Source organism: Tuber melanosporum (assembly GCF_000151645.1).
Source record: "Tuber melanosporum whole genome shotgun sequence assembly, scaffold_43, strain Mel28".
In the NCBI taxonomy this organism is placed as follows: Eukaryota; Fungi; Ascomycota; class Pezizomycetes; order Pezizales; family Tuberaceae; genus Tuber; species Tuber melanosporum.
Window position 1 is genome coordinate 621,685 of NW_003299088.1, and position 23,766 is coordinate 645,450.

The 23,766-nt window shown below is 47.8% G+C and overlaps 5 protein-coding genes; 3 read left to right on the top strand and 2 right to left on the bottom strand.

Moving 5' to 3' along the window:
* Positions 1-857: 857 nt before the first annotated feature.
* GSTUM_00008223001 (uncharacterized protein) lies at positions 858-2,732 on the top strand (the record flags this gene model as incomplete). XM_002839917.2 has 2 exons in its annotated part: positions 858-1,473; positions 1,555-2,732. The coding sequence occupies exon 2, from the start codon at positions 2,430-2,432 to the stop codon at positions 2,730-2,732; it is 303 nt and encodes a 100-aa protein (XP_002839963.1). The 5' UTR covers positions 858-1,473; positions 1,555-2,429.
* A 5,704-nt stretch (positions 2,733-8,436) lies between these two features.
* GSTUM_00008224001 (uncharacterized protein) lies at positions 8,437-10,949 on the bottom strand (the record flags this gene model as incomplete). The annotated part of the gene is made up of 11 exons (XM_002839918.1): positions 8,437-8,732; positions 8,789-8,925; positions 8,986-9,046; positions 9,111-9,243; positions 9,308-9,403; positions 9,469-9,524; positions 9,571-9,653; positions 9,720-10,065; positions 10,146-10,228; positions 10,278-10,330; positions 10,512-10,949. 11 exons carry the CDS (start codon positions 10,947-10,949, stop codon positions 8,437-8,439), a joined length of 1,782 nt encoding a protein of 593 aa, XP_002839964.1.
* Positions 10,950-14,289: 3,340 nt separating this feature from the next.
* On the top strand, positions 14,290-15,634 carry GSTUM_00008225001 (uncharacterized protein; the record flags this gene model as incomplete). XM_002839919.2 has 1 exon in its annotated part: positions 14,290-15,634. One exon carries the CDS (start codon positions 14,290-14,292, stop codon positions 15,553-15,555), a length of 1,266 nt encoding a protein of 421 aa, XP_002839965.1. The 3' UTR covers positions 15,556-15,634.
* An 888-nt stretch (positions 15,635-16,522) lies between these two features.
* On the bottom strand, positions 16,523-18,216 carry GSTUM_00008226001 (60S acidic ribosomal protein P1). XM_002839920.2 has 4 exons: positions 18,001-18,216; positions 17,813-17,890; positions 17,611-17,752; positions 16,523-17,539 (listed from the first exon to the last, which is right to left on the bottom strand). The coding sequence occupies exons 1-4, from the start codon at positions 18,067-18,069 to the stop codon at positions 17,493-17,495; spliced, it is 336 nt and encodes a 111-aa protein (XP_002839966.1). The 5' UTR covers positions 18,070-18,216; the 3' UTR covers positions 16,523-17,492.
* Positions 18,217-20,964: 2,748 nt separating this feature from the next.
* GSTUM_00008227001 (uncharacterized protein) lies at positions 20,965-23,737 on the top strand (the record flags this gene model as incomplete). XM_002839921.2 has 1 exon in its annotated part: positions 20,965-23,737. One exon carries the CDS (start codon positions 20,965-20,967, stop codon positions 22,939-22,941), a length of 1,977 nt encoding a protein of 658 aa, XP_002839967.1. The 3' UTR covers positions 22,942-23,737.
* Between the last annotated feature and the right edge of the window lie 29 nt (positions 23,738-23,766).

The following is a 23,766-nucleotide window of genomic DNA, read 5'->3' on the forward strand; positions in this document are numbered from 1 at the left end:
AGCCGGTTTCCCGGTACGGCATACATTCGCTCCTCCGGGCCTGTCCTATCATAGGTTTATCGAGGTGGATAGACGTTTTCCCAAAGAGGGATCAAACCTAACCGCTAGTAAGTAAATATCATGGGTGGGGGGGAGCAGTCTCAGCGCCCAGGAGCGATCAATAAAGAGCATAGAAGAAAATTGATTCCATCGCAATGGATAAAGAAGGCCCGACGATGTCTTGTTTGGCGATCTGTATAAACCAAAAGACAAATTCCAACTCCCCCATAGCCCCCGGATCCAGAAGAAGGCTCGCTGCTCTTCGGTTCGGTTATCGTGGAAAGTGCGGTGGACTGTATAGCCTACGTGTTAGTCTATTGGCAGTAGATGACCTCCAGCCATTCCAGGAATTGCGATACTATCGGTCGTTAACTTACTCCAACAACGCCAGTGATGGATGATAGTACCTACTTGTTATAGGAAGATAACCGATAAACTTCTCGTGAAACACTTCTATCGGGTTCCTTCTCATGGGTCACAGGCGGCATTCGGGACAAAAGATCCCTCTTACTCTCCTCTGCTGTGAGGCAGGTACGGTAAATAGCTTCCATGCCGGCATTTCTAGAAGGAGATTTATCACACTACTTCCACCCGATCATATAAAAGGAAGGCGAATGTATATATTTTTTGAAAGAGAAAAAAAAAAAAGCCCCCTTTACAAACAACACAACGATATGTCCCGTGGCTTTGGCGCCAGAGTGGGTAAATTTAGAAGTAAAGCAATTGAAAGGGCGAAAGTAATAATACAAAAACACACAGGAAAGTATCTCTTAGCCCGCCGCCCCACATGGCTCTATTCCACAACATCAACCGGCATAGGCGAGAACTTACCAAACAACTTGACAGTGCCTTTCCTAACACTACTAGCTTTCCTAAGCTTTGAAAATACCTTCTGAACTGCAGACCTCTTCTCCTTCCCAATATCAGAAGTTGCGGCGACCCCATCGCTAGCATCTACAGGGGAAGCAGCGATTTCCTTCTTCTCTGCCGGAAGGTCCTGAGACGAAGGTCCTGTAGTCCCAGCCGAGGTACAGGGGCTAAGCGCCAAATCGACCACTCCAACCTCTTTGAAAATCCCAACGAACAAATCCGTGAGGTCATACTCCAATTTAGTCTCTCTGAACCCGACGAGGCTAAAACCAGCTTCCCCAGTATCCGTGCTGGCATGGGAGGAGAGGGTGGAAGAACTCGCGGCGTGGCTCAATTCTGTGTTGGAGGGGAGGAGGCAGAGGGCGGTTGTTCTGGTTCTTGGGGTAATAACTGTGCTTTTGAAAATCTTGCAGTGCCCATATTCTTCTACCTTGGCGGCTGGTGTCTTTATCTGGGATGGGAGGGGAAGGCCGAAGGTGGATTTGGTGATGGCTACGGTGCCTTCGAGGGTCGAGTTGAGATCTTTGAGATGTAGCGAGTGGTCATACGGGTGTACATTCTCGAGTTGGTCCTCTTCATTTACACCTCTAATGTCCTTCTCCTGGTTCCCCTTGCCACCCGAACATCCGCTGAGAACCCCAACAGCCAATTCCTCCGTCGAAATAGTAGTGTCCGGGGCTTTTACAATCACCACATCTTGGGGGGTTTCAAGGAGGGACTTGTTCCTGTCGTCGGCTTCTGGAGGGGATTTGGTCTCGAGGTTTGACAGGGGTTTTTCGAAATCAAACTCATCGTCGATAGGAAGAGGGGTGTTGACAGCAAGTGATTGGGCGAGCGATTCCCGGCCGGATATTAGCTGTGGAGAAACCGAAGTACTAGCAAGCACAATCTGTGGCTCCTCGGACAGCAGAACATGAGGCTGGCAGAGCATCCCGACCGGCTTCTCGTCGGTAAGTATGGCCTCAGCCGAAACAGCCCTGCCCGAGGATCCCGCAATTCCAACATCTCGGCTGGCATCAAGGAGGGAATTACTTTCGCCGAGAGCTCCTGGAGGGGATTCTGTCTCGGGGATCGACAAGGGATGTTCGGAACCAGATTCTGTATCGGCAGGGAGGGGTGTGTTGACGGCGAGTGAGGGAGTGAGTGATGCATCCTCAGAACAGAGTTCATCGTCTGGGAGGGGAGTTTTGATGGCGAGGGATAGAAAATGGGCTAGATCCCTGGAACTAACGTTGGAAGAGACAATCTGAGCCTTGAAAGCCTGGAAAAGAAAAGGGTTATCAGTATCGGCCCCAACAGTAATCCCAGGTGTGTGAGCACTTACGACAACTTCATCTTCGGGTTCCTCGGTAACTTCGTCTGCACCAGTAAGTCCATTAGCTCCCACACTGTCGAATATAACTTCCGGGGAAGTCAAAATATTGGAAAATTCGGTCTCTGGCTTCTTTGCTAATGGGACGCAATCCTGGTGGAGCAGCTTGGTTGGATTCCCATCCGTAAACACGGCCTCTGTCGAAACCATGCTTCCCGGGAATCTTGTAGCCGTGACATCTTGGGGAGCTTCGAGTAGGAGTTTATTGCCATCACTAGTTTCTGGAGGGGGTTTGATTTCGAGGATTGACGGGTGGCTTTCGGAATCAAATTCAGTGTCGGCGGGAAGGGGTGTGTTGGCAGCGAGTGAGAGAGCAAGAAGAACATCCTCAGAACAAGGCTTGGTATTGTGGAGGAAGGGGTCTTTGAGGTTGGGGGTGGGTTCAGTAATTATTGGAATGACTTCGTTCGGCGAGTTGTGTTCCTGGATAACCTGGGATTGGCTATGTTGATGCTTCTCTAGCTGTTCCTGCTCGAAGCCGACGCCCACATCCAGCTTATCCTTTATACCCTCAATGGCAAGTCCAGTAACCAATACCCCGGTTGAAGTAGCGCTATCTGGGGATCTTGAAATAGAGACGTTCTGAGGGGCTTCAAGGAGGGATCTGTTATCACTACCGGCTTCCACAGGGCACTCAATTTCGGGAGTCGACAGTTGACGTTCGGAACCCAATCTGGTGTTGATAGGGAGAGCGCCGGTGAAAGTAAGAGAGGGCCCGAGTGATGTATTCTCATCAAAAATTTCAGGATTGTCGGGGAGGGGTATTTTGACCGTGATGGATAGATAGCGAACCAGATCTTCGGAAATAACGCTAGAGGAGACAATCTGGCCTTTAAAAGTCTGGAATTGAAACAATTTGTTAGCACCACCCCGGATGGTAATTCCCCACCCCCGAGAACTTACGGTAACTTTATTCCCTAGCACATCAACGAGTTTGTCTCCACCATCGCGTTCACCAGTCCCAGCACCTCCAGATACGGCCTCCCAGGAAACTGATGGGTTGTCAGGAAAATTCTCTGTCTTATTGGCCAATAGAGCACAGCTCTTGCAGAGTGGGTTGGCGAGCTTCTCATCAGTGCGTACCGCCTCTGTTGAAACGGGACTATCCGGGGGTCTCGAAATCACGGCGTCTTGGGGGGCTTTAAGGGGGTCATTATAGCAGTCGGTATCAAATTCTGTGTCGATAGGAGGAGTGTTGAGGGAAAGTGGGGTAGTGAGGGAGGCATCACCACCACAAGGCTCATCGTCGTCCGGGAGGGGAGTTTTGAGGGCGATGGAAAGGGTGCTATCAATATCTTCGGGGGGAGAATCGGAAGAGACAACCTGGATGCAATGGAACTTGCTGGTCCCGCCCTCAGTAGTAATTCCGGGTGTCCCGGCACTTTCTATAACATCATTCCCAAGTTCACCATTGACTTCATCCACACCCTCAAAACCGCCAGTCCCCGCAACTCCAAATATGACCTCCCGGAGGGTGGAAGTGTCGGCAAACGAAATCTCTGGCTCCGTGGCCAATAGGGCACGGTGTTTGCGGGGCTGCTTAGTGGGACTCCCAACAGTAAATATATCCTTTGACAAAAGAGCATTCTTTGGGGATCCCGCAACTCCAACACCTCCAAGGGGTTCAAGAAGAGGTTTGCTATGCCCCACTCCTTCAAGAGGGGGTTCACTTTCCAGGATAGGCAGGGATCTTTCGGAATCAGACTCGGTGTCAACAGGGAGAGAAGTGTTGAAACCGGGGGGGAGCCCGAATGAACCATCCTCAGAACAAAGTTCCGCGTCGTCAGGGAGGGGTGTTTTGACAGCGATGGATAGATAGTGAGCCAGATCTTCGCAAGTTACGGCAGAGGCGACTGTGTGAGGTTTGAGTATCTGGACGCCGCACAATCTGTTAGTGTCGTTCTGGGTAGTAATTCTAAGGAAGCAAGGACTTACAGTAGCTTCGCCCTCAAGTCCCCCCATGACTTCGTCTGCACCCTCAAATTCACCATTAAGTCCGCAAGCTCCCGCGCCTCCAAATACGGCCTTTGTCGAGGCATTACCACCAAGGGATCTTGCGATTACCTCATCTTGGGGGGTTTCGGGTTGAGGTTTATCCTCATTGTCGGCCTCAGATTTAGAAGTTAAAGCAGAAAGTTTAGAATCGAATTCGATGTCTGGGGGAAGGGGAGTGTTGACAGCGAGAGATAGAATAAGTAAAGCACCCTCGGGACAAGTTTCGGCACCCAGGGGGAGGGTTTGGGGGCCGGGGACGGATTCGGTAGCGATAGGATTGACTTCAGTGGTCGAGTCGAGTTCCTGAACAGCTTGGTGTTGACTACCCTGGCGCTCCTCCTCTAGTTGTGCTTGTCCATTGCCAGCGCTCACATCGAGCTTGTCTTCCGAACACCAATTAGCAGGACCAGCGGCCAACACCCTCATCGAAACAGTACGATCCGGAGATCCAACAACTACGACATCCTGGGGGGGTACAAGGAGGGATTCTTTATTGTTGTCGGCTTCCATAGGGGATCTAGTTTCGGAAGTCTGCAGACAACCTTTGAAATCAAGTTCAGTATCGGCCGAGAGAGTGAGTGATACATCCTTAGAATAAAGCTCATCATCGTCTGGGAGGGGGGTTTCGATAGCGATGGATAGGGAACGAGTTGAATCTCTAGAAGAGGCGCTCTGGATGCAAAAGGTCTTATTAGTATTATTTTGGACAGAAATTCCAGGTATGAGGGCACCCACAGCGGCTCCATCCTCAAGTTTTTCAATGACTTCGCCTCTGCCACCAAGCCCATTATTCCGAGCACCGACGAAAACAACTCCTGGGGAAACCGAAGCGTCTGCAAAGGAAATATCCGGCACCTTGGCCAATAGAACACTTCTCTTGCGGAGGGGCCTGATGTGCTTCCCAACAAATATAGACTCGGAAGACATGACAGGAAGCTTACATTGCTTCTCACTCGCGAATGCAAATTCCACGGGCACAGCGGCCATCGGGAGCCCACGGGGGACCTTGATCTTGCGACCAAACGTCGGCGCTTGAGAGGGGCAGGCAATTCTGCCAAAGTTATGGCCATTCTCCATAGTGTATCTAGGAGTGGAAAGGGGGGGAGTCGGAGCCTCAAGGGGCTTTTTGCTTTTGGGGATATATGGAAGGAGGCTCTCAATGGATATTTTCATGGTCTCCGGAGACACACCGTCGTTGATGACAGCCTCAGTGGGGGTATTAAGATTTTGAGGAAAGGGGGGAAAAGAAATCCCATTAGAGGGGGAAGAGGACTCAGTAATTTTTTTGGTCATTTTTAAATGACTTTCAGAGGGTGATAAGACTTGAAGAATTTTTTCAAGAAAGGATTTGGAGCTGGAGGAAAGTAAAGAGAGCTAGAAGGAAGTTTTGAAGATGGAGAAGAAAAGCTTGTGTTGAGGAAGGTAAATGTAGAAGTGAAGCAGAGGTTGATGACGGTAGGAATAGAGAAGAGGTTAGGAAGCGATGAAGTCAAGCAGAAGAGTGGTGGAAGAAAAGAAAAAAACAATAACAAACCCCCATTCAATAAAGCTTATTCAACAATAGCCCCGCCCCCAATGGGATCCTAAACCAAATAGCCCAACCGAGCCATATGGTATGAGGAATATTCATTGCAACAAAATAAAACTTTACTTGCCATTGACGGTGGGTCAGATGGGATTGCTGGCAGTGCTGCATCATGAGATATGGTTCGGGTGTGGTAAGAGTATCCCAACGTCGAGCGAGGAGGGATCGACAGGGAAAGCGGGCGAAAAGGAGGACCACTTGAGTGATCGTGGCGCTAGAAACCTCCCTGGGATTGAGTCTAGACGGTGATTAAATGCATATACATGTTATGATATAAGAAAAACCCTTCACAGCCCCGAAAGAAAGAGCTGCGGAAACATGCACGCCAGGAAGCACAGATCTCAACAGCTTTCGTGCCGGATTTACTAATGGTGGATTCGAAGTATGCCCCTGGTCTGTGAGAACACCGCTTCGGTTACCAGCAACTCTGGACGAATTTTGACACTGCTATATTCGAAGGCCTTGATTCTTCCCCATTTCATTTCTTTAAATCTCTTGTATTTCCGTGTCTTCGGCATCAATTGAATCGAATATCATTATCCCTCTCCATAATCTCACAACCTCACAACCAGCTATTGTCAATTGACAAATAAGGGCAAAAACAAAAACAGAACAACCCCCCCCCCCAGCCTGACTCTGGCAAACGCCATCCAGACCAATCAGGCGGATATTTTGAGAGAGAAAAGAAAAAAGTAGCCAAAAAAACCCAACAGAGTTCTACCCCCAAAGCGGAATCCGAACACCCTCTTTCATCCAGAAGCACGAAGAAAAGACCTTAGCAGCACGCTTAGCCCCCTCCTTGGCACGCGCATTAGCCTTCGCAACCTTCTCAGTCAACCTAGACCGCTTCACACCCCCCACCTCGGTAGTATCAGCGGTAGTAATGGTGGCGTTGAAAGTGTCAGACTGCATCGCCTCCACGTTGGGTCAAGGATCCAAGTGAACTTAACTGCGATTCCCCGATAGCTTCAACGTCTTTGCTGTAGCTCTTGGAGCGATCTAGTGCTTGTAACATTCGCTATCACCCCCCTCTTTATAAATACCGTGAAGCCTTGCCCTCGACCAGGACCCTTACTTTGAGTCCGAGGCTCTGACTTTATAATATTATGATACTATCTGACCTGTAGGGACAGTTGCCGATTTGGCACCATTCAATAATGGTAAACACATAAAAAAGTTTTCACCTTCGTGCTTGTAAAATTTGATGAAAATAGCTAGTTGTTAGTAAATTAGATATTAGCTAAACCATACTAATAGCTACTTATAACAAAATAAAACATTTCCCCAACACGAAACAACCCCTCTACTATGCTGAAACTGCTCTTGAGTCTCCCTAATTGATACTCCATAGCCAACAATCCACAAAAATATAACCAGCTGCTTCTTGATAGTTATGTGGTGAGAGGGGATGTTCCAGTCCTAAAGATCCAAGAAAGTAGTAATAGGCATGCAAATCAGCTCTATTACTTGATGTGGATGAGCTCTAAGTATTTCATACAATATTATATAGCGGCAACCCATACGACATGAAGTATATACATACTAGTACTGTCTAGAAAGAATGAAATTGATATATATTGTTGCACTGATAGCAATTTGAATGGTCTTTGAAAAATTGCTGCATAAATGCAATCATTATCAGCTTGCATACTCATATGAAATAGGAATTAGAATTGAAGATGACTTGCGGAAAATATTATATTATAAAGGAGCTGTTCTATGGGACAATAATTATTACATTGATATTATAAATATACTCATGCAATGCAACCTTTGTGTTAGGTCTTTTTGAAATGGAAAGGTTGGTACCTTTTAATGTTGCCAAACACATATTCTGTTTTCCCATTTTGGAATGGAAGGGAAACGGTCATTTGTATGTGACAACGAAATGGACCCAGCACACCAAACAGGACCTCAGAGACAACCTCCAAGCACTCTACAGAAAACCGAGCAAGATCTACTCCAAAATCCGGGCTAAACATCCAAATAAAATATCAATACAGACGAGAAACAAAGGGGGAAATAACCTGTCCCAATGCAGACCTGTGCCATCACTAAAAACCCCGGATATCGTATGATACCCGGGTGTGCCAAAAAAAGCAAAACAAGGGTTCACAGAGCCTCCACATCAGAAAACTCAAGCGAGACCATACATTTTCATAAGGGAGTTAAACAAGTATAGCTTCACCTGGAGATCAACCAAAGCCTTGCCGAGTGACTGTCCATGAGCCTCCACTCGGGCGCAACGTCCCTCACCGATACTGCTTCCCGAGGACATATGTAGCTTGGCAAAAAAACCCCACACGCCCGCTACAGAAATTGAAGCTACCATCTAATCTAAATACTCAGGTAAGGGCAATAAGAAACGAATATAAAATCAACCGAAAACCAGTTTTATTTATGCCCGAAACAAACTATTGCCAAACAGAAGAAATTAAATGTGACAAAAAACAAAAGAAACGAAGCTAGCAGAGGCTAAGATAGCATCTCTCAACGAACGCACCATTTAGCCTCAAAACTTCCTGGTCTCCCTCACATTTGAATCCCGTTTCTATCAGACATCGAACACCAAACTTTACCAGCCAGAGATATCAACTTCGCCATTGGTTCCAGCTCCTTCGTTTCCCCAATCCCCACCATCGTTAGCATCTCCATTCTGACCATGGGCATTTCCTCCCCGCTCTTCGCCTTTTTCGGTTTCTGACTCCTCTTCAAAGGTTACTTCGCCAATTGGGCGATAGGGCTCAAGGAATTCGGGAATCTCCTGAGAAGACTCCAAAAGAACCTTTACCAGGTCTGAAGCGATGCCTTCATTGCTGCTATTATAGAACGAGGTGGCGAGCCCACGATTGCCGATACGAGCCGTGCGTCCTATTTCCAATTAGCCTTGATTCTACTCCACTCGAGTGTAGAAGCATAGAACCCACCAATACGATGAATGTACTCATCAATATTTTGGACCATGTCGTAGTTTATAACATGCATCACGTTTTTTATATCCAACCCACGAGCCGCAACAGCAGTGGCAATCATAATCGGACACTTCCCAGAGCGAAACGCGAGGCTGCAAAAATTACCATATCAGCAAACATTTGATGTCAAAAGGGTACTCTCTATAGCCTACATCGCATCCTCACGCTCGCGTTGGGTACGGTCACCATGGATCGAGGTAGTCGGGAGCTTGACTGTAAAAAAAAAAAACATTAGTGCTTCGACTCTCCTCCGTTAAGCTAGAGACATGAGACATACGGTTGTACAAGTAGTCATCTAAACTATCAGCAACACGCTTATGATTGACGAATATAAGAGTGCGTGCGGGGGGCGCAGTGCACAAGAGATCATATATAGCCTCTTTTTTTCTCAGCTCGTCGACCCACAGAACCTACCCACCCCAATCTATGGATTAGAATGTGAAATGACAAGACAAACACCGGGCCGGGAATTACCCTCTGAGTAATATTTTCATGAGTGCTACCGATGCGGCCCACTTTGATGTGAACGAAATCATCAGACAAGAAATCTCTGGCCAACTTACGGATAGCCTATTGATGTTCGTTCTACATTAGTATGAAAAAATAACAATGGCACAAATTATAAGCTCTAGTACCTTTTGGAAAGTGGCGGAGAACATCAAGACTTGCTGGTCATCATCCTCGTTCGCATCTAATCTCTTGTTAACAGACATCAAGCCACCTGATGAAGAACAAACTACCAGAAGACTGAAGAAGTTTGCGAATCTGGGGCTCAAATCCCATGTCCAACATTTCATCTGCTTCATCGATCACAACAAATCTACGAATAGCATTAGTAACGAAATACAGCTCTAAACCCCTTGGGATTAAGGGAACGGTAACGTACTTCAAGCGCCTCAATGACAAGATTCTTCCCCGTTCAATGAAATCGGCCAAGCGCCCTGGTGTGCCGACAAGGATATCACATCCTTTCTTAAGTTCCATACGTTGGGTAGCACTATCAGCGCCACCGTAAACGACGCAAGGCCTCAATTTGCTTCTATAGCAAAACCGACGGGATTCGTCAAATATCTGGGTGGCAAGCTCACGAGTTGGCGCCACAACGAGAACTAAAGGCTGCGCGATATAGGGCTCCGTGGAGCCTGGCACAGGGCGAGGGGCAGCAAGCGAACTAGCCTTCCCCATAAGCTTAGATAAAATAGGGATCAAAAAAGCCGCCGTCTTTCCAGAGCCTATACAAAATCAGGTCCCGTAAGTATATTATATCGTCACAGCAAGGAAGCAAGTCCCAGTCTATATGGTGGGAACCCACCAGTTTGGGCGCATGACAAGAGATCATGTCCTTCAAGAATTGCCGGAATACAATATCTCTGGATAGGTGTGGGGATTTCATATCTTCAGGGTGTCAGCATCAAAATCAAGAATAAAAATACTAAAGAAATACCCAGCTAGTTTGATATTCCCCTTCATTACCGGATGGAGAGGAGCTTCGTCGAACTTGAAACTCAGTTAACCCAAAAAATTCACAAGAATTATCTCTCTCTTTCTCCATCCCTTTTCGTAAATCAGAAGGCAAACATACTCTCTCAATTGGATTCATCTTCTCCTGCCCTTCTACATAGACGGAGATAGTAAGAAGCCTTTTTTCCTCAGCACATCATTAGTCTTGACCCCTGACAATCGACATTTCACAAACAACTGGAAGATTTGGAGAAAAAAAACCATACTTATCAAATTGTAGTCCGGCACCTGCACGCTCAGAAACACCAGGCTCTCCAAAGAGCATACGTTCAAGTACCTCGTCAGCAGGTGCAACATCACCATACTCCTCCTTCCATTCATAACGAGCACCTGAAGCACCCCATTCACCGACAGGAATCCCCCTAGGGCCCTCAGGATCTTGTACAGGGGTAACGTAGGTTTCGTAATTGGTTGTCTCACGTTCGATCCACTTGCCAACACGAGGCCCAACAACAGGAACAGGTGGGGTGCTCTCCTGAGCGCCCTCCCCAACAACATATTTATCACCCAGAGCAGTGCTCTGAACAGCGGCCACCATAGCGTTGATGTCGTTAGACAAACTTGCCACAGTGTTTGGATCCTCTTGAGTAGTCATGACGAGGATTAGTATTTTTTAGTGATGAGAAAAATTGAGTGATGAAAAGATCAAGGTTGAAAGAAAGCGATGAAGCGATGGTGAGAAGGTATAGTAGCAAGGAAGAAAGGTGGGGGTTCTAGGTAAAGCGTAGGTGTGGGGAGAGAAGAGGAGAAGAAAAGTGGGAGAAAGGGGTATCAAAAAAGGGTTGGACAGAGGAAAGCCCCGGTGGAGGGAGAAGAAAGGATGACGACGAAACAGGGAAACGACAGAGAGCAAAGAGCCGCATAACGCAAGATGAGTTGCTCCTCTTTATTACAATCTATTTCACGGAGCACTGCTCGGTAGCCATTACTCATGGCCAGTGAGCCATGTAACTGTTGATGGATGAACTTAACTGAAGCCAATGGCAGCAAAATATAGCACCCCAAGCTCCTACGAGTGATACATTATGAGCAATCACTAAGTTTGAAAGAAAAAAGACCGAAAAAAGAATAGATTTTCAGGCCCCGCCTTCGCACGTCATATTAGAAAACTATATCATGCGCCGTTCTTTAATACTTTTGCGCCAAAATAAAAAGTACAAAACTCCGAGAAAACCACAAATACAGATTATCAAAAAAGTAACTTGAACCACATTATCTTGCCTTTTACTTGCCCGTCACAAAAGTGTCGGGAAATCTTGGCGTTTCCTAGGCCTAAGCGCTGCCCAGATTTCTTAATACTTTTGTGACGGGGAACAAGGACAGAAACCCATTTTTGGGCCTGTGGATCGAGCTATCATATGAAACTACTAACGTGAAAGAGAAAGAAAAGACAGGCTTTCTGTATAATATGCCAAACCAATCCCCCTTTAGATCTTTTTTTTCAGTGCGAAGAAGGAAGAGATGCCAAAAAAAAGTCCCCGCATTTGCAGCGTGCCAGATAGGGCCCGGATTCGGTAAAAGATTTGTCGGCTCTCATACTCCTAATTACTCAGGAAAGAGATTTCCAGCCAATCTTTTGCGGAGATAATGATGTCTTAAGGGAGGGCACTACTTAACTGTGTTCAATCAAAATTTATTACCCTGGTGTCGCCGAACCGAAACTGAGGTATTTGTAGGAGCCCATTCCACTGGCAAAGAGAAATTTCATTTCACAAAGACTTTTACCAAGTGTCTACATAATATACTCCCATAAAAAAACATTAAATCCAGAGTAAGTCTCCAAATACCGAACCCGAGAGAAAGCGCAAGTGGGTAGCTACCAGGTGGGAAATACTTTTATATCATAATAACATGCGTCGACTGCAACATATAGGTGGTGTTACCCAAACGCTATCATACCTGAAATCTAAGGAAGATAGAGTGATTCTTAGGTATATATCATACCAGTACCTAACACCCCTCGATACAACTTTTTATAGAGATAAACATCCAACAAAAAGCACCTCCAGGGACAAAATTGGTATGCTGAACAGAGAATTAGTTACAGAGACTATTGAAATCTGAGATCCCCAGAATTTCCCCGAAAACTCCACATATTACACCTCCTCTCCCAACCCCTTACCATTCTCACCTAAAGGTAAATAGACAGCTACTAAGCCCCTTAGCAAAGAAACCGGCGCCAAGGAGGAATAGGTTTACTAGCCCGCTACAGTATTTCGCAGGGCATATCACCCTCTAGAATCTCCTGTTTGGAAAATAGTCTGGCATGCGACATCCTTGCTATATCCCTTCGTTCGCTCCTGAGTTCCAGGCCTTCTTAGCACTTAGCTAATCTTCTTCTCCCATCTTCAAAAAGCTAGGCTGATCAAGTATGGCTTCGACGACCCAATGGTGACCCGGCCAATAGAATTTATAGTCCCGATGAGTTGATTGATATTTTCCCCAAGTAACGATCCTATCACCTAATTTAGCCCGAGCGTGTGGTCCTAAATACGATACAGACGAGGGAATAAGCATAATCGATTTCTTCTTTGCTAGACATGAGCGATAACCACCACCCGACAAACCAATAAACATGGTTCTCATCCTACCTTTACCAGGCGTAGCCTCACCATCTTTTACCTATTCGCTCACGGCCACGTTACGCGGTTATCAGCAGGCTATTTTCCTACATCCCGCAGTCTCCTATACCATGTTACAGAGCAGATCTCACACACAGGCGCAGCCCGGCCGAGACACCAACCTCTTATACATACATAGGAAGCGTTTGGGAACCTTCCACACCAGTTAATGCTTGTACTCATCTATCCTGCTGCTTGCCATGTACCCGAGCACTAGAACTCCCATGGCCGGTGGTAAATCTGTCCACTTGTTCATCAACCGCCGCCAAGACCTCCGCTTCTCATAAGTGAAGTTCTACGTAGTGAGCCACCAAAGACACAACTAATTATCCCTTAAAGAATGGCTCCTGGGAACATCGGGGACACTAACTCCACTTATGATCCCTCACTCGACACCAATTCTCGAAAGAAAATCATTGCAAGTGCAATAGCCAATAAGAGTTGTGCTTGGCAGATGTTGTGTCTTGGCAAACCGGATCACAACAAAAACATCTTTAGTCTCACCACTTGAAGTCCGTGCGGTGCCCACTCTCCCTTACATCCTTTCCTCCCTCTCCCCTCCGATCCGCTTTCCCCGTCCATCAGTATGTGCCCTACTGCCCATTGACCGGGCTATATTTGTCAGACGACTCAACCACAAACGTTTACCCGCGAACATCCTCTCCACCACTGGTAGGTATCCCTCTTTCAGGCCCTCCACCGGTATACGGACGCAATTGTCCGCTAACTCTGTTTGCAGGTGCAAACACCATCTTTGTCTTACCTCAGACATCGCTGATGCCTCCAGCTGCATCCCTCACCCCAAAACCCCAGAGCTCCCCACCCGGTTCCGCACAACCATCTACTCCAACCCCCCCTCAAGCTACCTCCCCTCCCAAAGTACCACCAACTGTAGCTTCCAAACTGTCTCAAGCCTCCCCACTTTTCCTCCCATCCCCACCAAGTCGAGGGGCCTCCCCAAGTAAAATGAGCGACTTCGAGTTTATTGGAGAAGAAGAGGTATTCTTCGGCGGCGAAGTGGGAGACATGGGTGACGTGGGTGATGAAACGGTTTGCTCAAATTTTTCCGACGTCACGATTGGACAGTTCGGCTCTGCTGGAGCCCTGAACGGTGGAGGGAATGCCCCCGGGAAGCGGTCACCCGTAAAGGTACGTGTAACTTATATGGCTCATTGAAGTTATCATCAATATTCATTTGGAATTATTTTAATTGACTCCCATCGCCAGTCCCGCCCGCAAACCCCAACCAACCGTCAACCAATCTCAACAGCTGCAACCCCCAAAACTACTCGTCCTAGGTCCCGCCATAATAACATGCAATCATCGCCGGATCCCCCGGCCTCTCCTTCTAATCACAATCAGACGGCAAATCTTCTGCTAGACTTTACCCAGCAATTTAACGCAATAACTTCGCGTCCACCGATGCCGACAACACCCCTACACCGCCGCACAAAGTCCGCGTCCCCAACCAAGGGTGGGAAAGCGTCGCCGTCGAAATTTGCGCTTCCTCCAGCAACTCCCACCGAAAAGAAGTTCTTCAACCTTCTTGACTTTTCGCCCGGGGCATTGGCCTCCCCTCGCTCAGTACCTTCGATCACGCTCCGTGAGGTTGATCAGTTGAAGGCCTCCTTTGCCAGTCAGTTGTCGCAGTTGCGTGCAGAGTTGAATGGCCGGGAGGCCGAAATAATTGGACTGAGAGATGCGCTCAGACAATCAGAGGTGCGATATGCAGATGCGAACAACGGCATGAAGCAGCAGGAAGGCGAATTTGAAGAGGAACGGAACAACTGGCAAAATGCGAAGATAGAGCTAAGACAGCTGTTCGAAGCCGAGAGGGTAGAAAAAGAAACCCTCGTCCGCGAAATGGAGAAGAGAGAAGACGAACTGAGAATGCTGCGAGAGAGGGCGGAAGATGCCCTGAAGGAGCTCGCTGATGCAAAGCACAGAGTCACTTACGCCGAAGACGAGGCCGTCAGGGCCAAGAAGGAGGCCGAAACCGCCTGGAAGCATGCCGAAAAGACCCAGCCCTCCAGTTCCGCCACACCGTCATCCCCGGACTCCACCAACGTCCAGACAGAAGTTGAAAAGGTCGCCCGCGAATTGCACTCCCTTTACAAAGCCAAGCACGAAACTAAAGTCACCGCTTTGAAGAAAAGCTACGAGGCAAGATGGGAGAAGAAAGTTATCGCCCTCCAAACTGAGCTAGACACGCAGAAGAGGCGCTGCGGAGAGCTAGAAGCCCAAATCCAGAAGAAGAATGAGGAAGAGGTGGCCGTCGACATCAAGTACTCCGCTTCCAACGCCGGGGAGCTCGCAGCACTACGTGGTGAGGTCAAGAGACTTGGAGATGAGCTCAAAGCCGAGAGACGCGAGAAAGGGGAATTAGTCGGTGCTGTCGAGGAACTCCTATCTATCCAAGCGAGCTCTAGCGTTGCGGGAGGGGGGGGATTAGCGGAAGAGCGGGAGAAGGTTAGTAGGAGAGTTGCTAGAGTTAGTGGGGTAGGCTTTGGTGGGAGCATCGGCAGTAACAGCGGATTGAAAAGTGAAATTGAGAGGATGGGTGGTGGTGCTAGGAAGTAAGCCGGCAGGCAGGCGTATTTATACCTTATGAGATCCAATGAGAAATGATATCGGTTGGGATATTTGGGCATTCAAAATCGTCGGTTGGTTGGCTGGTTTGGCGGCTGGTTGGTTTGTGGGATAGGATGGAAGAGGGCGTGAGTTTATTGTTCTTTTTTTTTCTTTTTTTCCCCTCTTTGAATACCGTAGAGTGTGATAATTTTGTTCCGCTATTTGTTTTTTTTTTTTGTTTTTTTCAACAAAGTATACTGGAATGAGCTGTCTGGACCGGTTTCTAGCTTTACATCTTGTGCTTTTGGGTGACTTTTGGAGGAAACCATAAGTTACTTGGCGATTCCAAAAGTACCCAGAAATCTTGACATGGGTTTGGGCCCACTGGCAGGAAATACCAAGATCCCAAGATACAGTACGGCCACTTGTGGAATCGCCAAGTGTATTACGGACACCGGTAGTGCCACACTGACAATCGACCCTTGTGTTATCATAATTTGGGGTTGCTTATCAAGGGTGATCACCTTTCTAACTGGGCTAGCGCATCTAGCATTACGCAATGATCAGCTATATTTATTTACGCATTAGGCATAGAGTTGTTAGAGATATTACTGGATACAGTTAGCTTGAGCTGAGTTAATTGGCCAGCTCCCAGTCAAAAATCACAACATTTGAGCTGCTCTAACACTGCAACGAGTCAATATTTCTTTTTTAAATCCTTCTGTATTACATTTCTCTAGACAATCGTGAGATAAAGACCTTTACGGAGCTTTTGAACTTGTGAGTTGCTGCTGCTGACTTATAGGAGTTTGAAGTTGGTCGCGCTGCGGGGTGCGTTGACCGCTGTACCGGTAGACTATGATACCATCCTTGGGTACGGCTTTCTCTAATTACTAACGGACGCCCTAGTAACGGGGTTGTGATAAAAGGTCGACCTACTTGCAGTAAATTTACTACTCGAGCACTGTATGCTTAACAAAACTTCAGCAACACATAACTCAGGACAAAATATCATACTTGCGCGCAAACTAGGTCGTGGTGGGCATTGGATTTTGCTGCGTTTTTTGGTTGATGTGCACCATAATTTAATGTGCGCCCAAGTGCGATCTTGGCATAAGAAATTATGAGTGTGGCATTTTACACCAGAAATCTCAAAACAAAAAAGTTCGAATTCGCCAAACCCTTTAGAATCATGTGAAAATTTGTTCTGGCTTAAAAATCGAAAAATCAACCTCTATCAAAAGATTTCAGGAGCAGGATATTAGGAGAATCAGGGGTGGGCAAACGAGGTGTAAGAAAAGGTGCTTTATCATACAACAATCTCATGAAACAAAAACCTTGTTCTGCTATCAACGCCCACATGGAGGTGACAAAATTATCCAATTCTAAAAAAACGCAGGGGAGCAATTATGAAGCCTGTAATGCTACTACTTCCATTAATTCTATAGTGTTTTTGGATGAGTTGTAAGCCATTAAAGTTGCCCATTTTTGGTGCAAAATTTTGACTTTTTGCGCCAAAATGGCACAAACAAGCACATTTCGGAATAACGACCGTCGTAGCAAAACCTCCCTAATACCGTACCGTACCCCCTTCCCAACCTACCCCAGACACCCTCTGCCTCAAAGCCCACCAAGTACCGTACTAAGTACCTCGAAATCAACCACCCATGATTTTATCCGGTTCCCACGCATCACGCACACCCTCCCCAAAGTCACCACCCGAACCAACCCAAACCGGTCCACCCCATAACCACTCAAGTGAGTCCAAGCCTTCTCCCCAGCCCGATTCTAAATATGACGCATTCCTTGGAGGAAGATGAAACGAAATGAGCCGAGCACGCACGGTAAGGCGAAACGCAAAAAGAAAAAGGTAGTTAAATTTATTTTTATTCAACTCGAAGAGAAACTCCCAAAACCCCCCGAGGAAAACAGAAAGATTTTTTTGCTTAATCGAAAAGTCCGAAACCCATGTCCTCGTCCGACTCCTCCTTCTCTGTTTTTTTTACGTAACTCGTTAGTATATGGCAGTGTAGGGGGTAGAGGGAACTGTAGGATAGAGCAAACCTTCTTCCTTCTCAGGTTCCTTCTCCTCAGCAGCGCCACCGGCACCACCTGAGGCGGCGGCACCACCACCAGGAGCTGCGGCAGCTCCACCCCCGGAGCCGACGTTCAGGAGAAGGTCCTTGACGTCCTTTCCTTCTAGGGCCTGTTGATATTTTTTGTAAGTCTCTGGGCCAGATCTCGGATCCTAAGGGAAAAGGCTCACCTTAGCGAATAGCGAGCACCAGATGGGCTCGACTTCGGTGATGTTGGAGGCCTTGATGAGGGCCTGGAGCTTGTCGGCCTATAGAACAAAAAAGCAATTCAGCATTCAGCTCTCTCTCTTTCTCTTTCTCTCCTTCCTTCGTTCTTTTAACTCATACCAAATTTCCTGGATGAGGAGGGAATGCGTACTGTAATCTCAACACCATCATCGGCGAGGATGAGGGCGGCGTATGAAACGGCGAGTTCGGCGTTGGACATTGCGTTCGTAGGGTGCTGGCGGAAGGTATGGGAGGTTCCTTTCCTAAATGCTGAATTCGGAAGAGTTTGTCGTTCGTCGTGTTGTTGTTGGTAGGTGAGGTTGGCCTGGTGGACTTCTATATGGTGGGGGGGTGAGAGAAATTTGGGGCTTTACCCTAGGACTGGTTAGTGTTGGTGGGGGTTTGAAGGTTGGGAACGAAAAAACAGTCCCGAGACGATTTGCATGATAAAAAAATTCTCTGGGTAAGATTAGATTAGATCGGATTTCTAGTTGGATTTCAGCTCGGCTCGCTCGGGGAGCAAAGCTTGGCGGGGAGCGTTAGCGAGAACCCCATTTGCACTGGGGTCTTCCATCTTGTAGCATGTCTCGTCACTCGTCTTTTCCCCTGCATCCAGCTCGATCCCCTGGCACCCAGGCGATTTTCCTGGCTGTTATTGATCCGCCTGAGGTGAAGAGTTATTGCCCAGCATCACAAATTCTCTTCCTTAGAAGAGTTACTGATATTGGGCTACAAGGTAGGTACGAGTATTATCGGTACCAACATAGGGATAGCGGCTTCTTCCACTATTCGGCTCGGTTACGATTCTCCATCGCACACCGTTCGAAGGAGATGGGGTTTTCAATACGAGTGATAGTATTGTGATGGGCTTGCAATGGAATCTGAAGATGTTATCATACCGAAATAAGAACTGGGGATCTGGGGGAAGGTCAGGTCACACAGGGGGTTGGTAAGACGTGAAGATTTCCAGTTTCACGGACCCCCATCCACCTTCTGTGTTGTCCACTCTCTCACGACAGCCCTTTTCTTTCTGAATTTTTTTCACTCGGTTTATCGTAGGGATTTCTTTTTTTCGGGCGATGGGTGGGTTCTGAATGATGCGTAGGATGCAATTGCCTGTTAGGATATGACAGCAAGTGTTTCTCCCGAATAAATTTTGGGACTAAATTCCTTTCGCGCAACAACTCATCCTTCCTTCCAAGAGTTTCCCTTTTTTTTTCTCCCTTCTTTCTTTTCTTTTTGAAAAAAAAAAAAAAAAAAAAAAAAAAGGATCACTGTCAGATACCGTACTTGTATTGTAGTGTTCGGTGACGATGCGTGGTTGAGGCTCATGATGCCGAATCGAGGAAATGGCGGGACGGCTTTGGCGGGGACTGATCTAGCTTTGCAGCAAGGCACAGTACGGGCAGAAAATACAACTGGAACACACGCGTTATTGTGTCCCCTAGAGTAAACAAAAACCCTTTCTCCTTTTCTTGTATTTACTTTTCCACGCCATCATAGTGTTGTTCTCCTTATTCCTCTGCATATCCTTCTATTCGTCGCTCTCTCGGGAATTTGGGGAGCTCTGCTATCCATTCCGAATTTTGTCCTTTCTTACGGGTATTTTCCTAGTTCAACACCGGTACACTCCCGCCATCTATATTCACCCTGTAGAGCGTGCAGCAAGGCTTGACGTTTTCTCAATCGCTGATTCGATAGATCCTAATTTTTGTGGCAACACACCCAGAAGGCTGGGATCTGCTGGACAACGCATAACTTCTTACCTTCCCTTCCCCCAGCCTACTTTTTCTTGAAGGGAGAAGAGGTGGTGGAAAGGCGATAGGGACACTGGGTGCTCAGAGAAGGAAAAAAAAAAAGAAAGAAAGAGATAGGTAAACCGGTGGTAAGAATTGATTGATTGATTGCTGCTTCTGCTCCTGCTCCTGCGGTATATCGTTCGTTCTCTCTTACTTGGTTTTGATCGACTTTCCTCCTCTCTCTTTCCTTTTCCAGTTCGCTTCTCCTACTTGCTCTTCTCCGTTTTTCTGGGGTAAGAACAGGAAAAACTCGAAGGCTGGAGTTTTCTGCTCTGGCGTCGTTCTTTCTTGGTCTCCGTTTATAACAACCCCTGTAGTCGTTTGATTGTTCCCGTTTAATTGTCTAACTTTTCTTTCCTCTCTTGATTAGTTCTCTGAGTTTTTTTTTATGAGTGACGGCAAAGGAAGCAGAGCCGTCGGCCACGCAAGACAAGAGAGAGAAAAAAAGGATAGCTGTGAGAATCATTGAGAAAGAGGAAAAGAGGGAAGCCAACTCCAAACCAGCCCAACGGACGAGGCATAAACAACAACAGAAGCTGTTCGTATAGCGGCGATTGACAAGCCCAGGGACTCAATTGGTTTATTATGGTAGCGGCAAGTTGTCCTTGACCGTCGCCTCATCCTCTTTTTGCGGGGCTGTAGGTTGTTCTGCCGTTTCATAGGGATAGACGCGGCTCCAATTGTAAGTTCTCTTCTCACCCAGCCCCCCAATTGACACGATAGTACGAAATTGATTGTGCCTGCCGTTCCTCCCATACATGACCCCGAAATACGCTTCTCCTTCTCTCACCCCCCCTCCCAACCCCCCCATTACCCGTACTTCCCCTTACACACACACTTCCCACCTGCACATGAGAGACACGCCTGGGCCTAACCCCCTTCTCCTAACTAATGTTGCTGGGCTCCAGGGAACGAGACAAGCTGCACACGAAGCGCCGCCCTGCTTCACATCCACTCTCTTATTCTATCACAATTACCTGCCATCCTGTTTCTGTACACCCACCACCACCACCTCATCCACATTACCCTACTCTTGGAAGTGATATCCGATATCCGCCGCCATCTTGTTCTCCTCTTCCTCCTCTCCATCCTCGTCGTCACCGACACCGACGAGGGGAGACTTTATTCGAGGTAGCGACTACACTCAACACCGAAGGTCCGCTACAGACTCTCCCACCCCCCCTGCCTTTCAAGTGTCCGCGAGAATATCCCGACATACTCTTTCTGCCATCCATTTTGCCCTAGAGGAAGCAATTCGCACTCCGCATCTTTTTTCGCCCGATCCCGAGGAAGAGAACGCGTCTATGTCAACGACGATGGCTTCGGGTGCCCCAGGTCCCACGCCGGTGGCTCAATACCCAACATCACCTACAGCGAATACACAGCATCAACAACGCGGACACTCAAGACAGACGAGCAGTGCGCGCCAAACCCAACATCAACAGCACCCACATCATCAGCAGCACGGCGGTGACCCTTCCGCTGCGCGTCGAGAGACGAGGCCTAGAGGCGCAAGCCAATCCGCGCAGCAACAACAGCAACAGAGCATGGGAGTTAGTGGGGGAGCAGGTTATTTGGATGATAGAGGATCAACAGCGAGGGTTGGCCACTCAACCACTGGACACACGCGAATTGCCAGTGGTGGATCGGCACAACCAAGGGTCCACGCTCCTAGGCCTGCAACGTCGGGAGTGTCCGCGCCGAGTGGGGGTCAGCCATCAGGCCAAGGACACCCCTCTCAGCGCCAAACTCAGGTTGCTGGCTCTTCCAAATCACGACACACGGAACCTGCTCGGCCAGCGCCGGAGTCTCGGACTCAGCCGCAAGCAGTTCCGTCATCAAATCGTGTTCCTCCGCAAGCTGGCGCCCAACAACCAATATCCTCAAATCGTCCATCTTCCGCTGTTCCCAACTCTGCTACCCCCGGGGGAAGTTCTAGTCGTCAAACACAACACCAGACTATAACCAGCAGTTTCCCGCACGCGTTTGAACGGTGGGAACGGCTTTCTTCGCGATGGGAGGGGCTAACCGGATATTGGATCTCGAGATTGGAACATAACCAGGAGGAGTTGGCTGGTATGCCCATAGAACGGGAAATGGCTAGACAGATTAGCGATCTTTCTACTGCTGGTGCGAATCTGTTCCAGGCTGTTGTAGAGCTACAGCGTCTTCGCGCTTCTTCGGAGCGAAAATTCCAACGGTGGTTCTTTGACACTAAGGCTGATCAGGAGAGAGCTAAGGAGATGAGCAGCGAACTGGAGCGTTCCTTGCGTGTAGAGCGTCAACAGCGTGCAGACGCTGTCAGTCAAGTCCAGAGACTAGAAAAGGAGAAAGCGACAGCGGAGAAACTTGTTGAGGAGATGAGGAGAGAGTTGCAGATTTCGAAAGAAGAATGCAGACGTTCCTGGGAGGAATTGGGACGAAAGGAGCAGGAAGAACGAGAAAAGACTAATAGTCTCAAAGAAGGAAATCCAACACTCGTCGGTGGAATTCAAGTATTCCCAATGCCTATGCGTGGGGTTCCTGACAGAGGCTCGAATAGACCCCGAACAGCTGGAAGCAGCAATACTGGGGCTACTCCTCAACCGATGACGGAAGAACAGTTTCGTCAACAGTTCCAAGACAACGGATATGGCAGGGAAGCGATAGCAGATTATGGCGGTGCGCCACTCCGTCATGAACCCCATTTGCCGTCACCGGGACAAGTGCCTCCTACTTCGGCTAGTGGCGCACACTCTGTTTCTGACACTGCTCCTCCAGCTTTCTCCCAACAGCAATCGCATCGGCCGTCAACCTCAAGCCAGCAGCAACAGCAGACCCCAGACATCCACCCCTTCTACCAGCATCAACACTCAGCTCTTCACATTCCGCCTGATCAACAGCCGGGAAGGACTCTTTCACCCGGTGAGGAGTCATACGTAACCAACAACTCTGCGGTGCGCTCGCGCGAGTCTGGATCCGTGACAGAATCGCAGCAGTCGGAAGCAGGTGAAGGAGATGGCGGGTGGGAATACGACTCGCAGGGAAACCCCACACCTGTCTCGTACCAACGTCGTGAGCCCAGTCGCGCGGAAGAAGAGGAGGAGAGTTGGGATACTTATCCCACGTATGATGGAAACGACTACGAATCGAACGGTGGAGGCAGTGGCGGAGGAGTAGCAGTTGGCTATGGAAGAGGCTGGGAGGGCGTTTCAAGGGCTCATCACCATCCTACGAGATTGAGTGACGTTCCGGAGGAGGACGAGGAGAGGAGAACCCACCTCGGTAGCGAAGGCGGCCGGATTTCGAGGTAGCTTTTGTGAGGAGCGTGCTCAAGTCACAAAAAGGGGACGTTATGAGAGAGTGTATGTTCGAAGGGAGGGCTGGGGGGTGACGATTGGAATGAGGAAGTCTAATACTGCGTTATGTCTTCCATCTTTCCCTTCATTCCTATGGTTGTGTTTTTTCCAGCTAAACCACGTTGGTGAAACTTCATTTGCGTGTTATTATATTCCCACGAGAGGGGTTTCCTTTTTTTTTTATTACTATGATACTGATCATTTGTTTCCCGTTCATGTCGGACTGGCTAAGGGTGGGGACAGGGACGGGCGGGGTGGTGGTGGTGCAGCTGCTTGGTATCTTTTGCCTATCTCATCCTTTTTCCCCTGTACTTGATCAACTCCAATCGAATCAAAAATTTCCAAATCTAATTTCTCCTTTTTTCGTTTTCGTTTTTTTCCATCTCGTCTGTTTTGGGGGTTTTTGCTTGATTTTTTTTTTCTTTTTCCCTTTTTCCCTTTTCCGTATCATTTCTCCATGCTCTACCGGTAATCCATCCATTCCTTCCGCTACCTAGCCCCCTCTAAAAGGCCCCCCTCGAAAAGTTCTGTTTGATAGATATGATACTAACTAACATGAAGAGAGCAAGAGAGCGCAAAAAAAATTAAAAATTCAATCTCGCAAACCAAAAAAGAGCATTACATTTTCTGGTGTTTTTCTCACCCCCACCTCCCCTTCTTTTCTTATATATCCCTTTTTTTTTCGCTCTTTTTTTTCGCTCTTTTTTGTTTTTACTCTATGTTTCGGTTCAGTTCATTGTTTTATTCTTATTCTTATTATTTATTTTTTATTATTTTATT

Bases quoted from the DNA above. Each gene is read 5' to 3' on its own strand.
- GSTUM_00008226001 (XM_002839920.2), bottom strand. From the start codon at position 18,069: ATGTCCAACGCCGAACTCGCCGTTTCATACGCCGCCCTCATCCTCGCC. The intron at 17,891-18,000 runs GTACGCATTCCC...TTTGTTCTATAG, and splicing joins ATGATGGTGTTGAGATTACA to GCCGACAAGCTCCAGGCCCT. The intron at 17,540-17,610 runs GTTTGCTCTATC...TAAAAAAAACAG, and splicing joins GGAACCTGAGAAGGAAGAAG to AGAAGGAGGAGTCGGACGAG.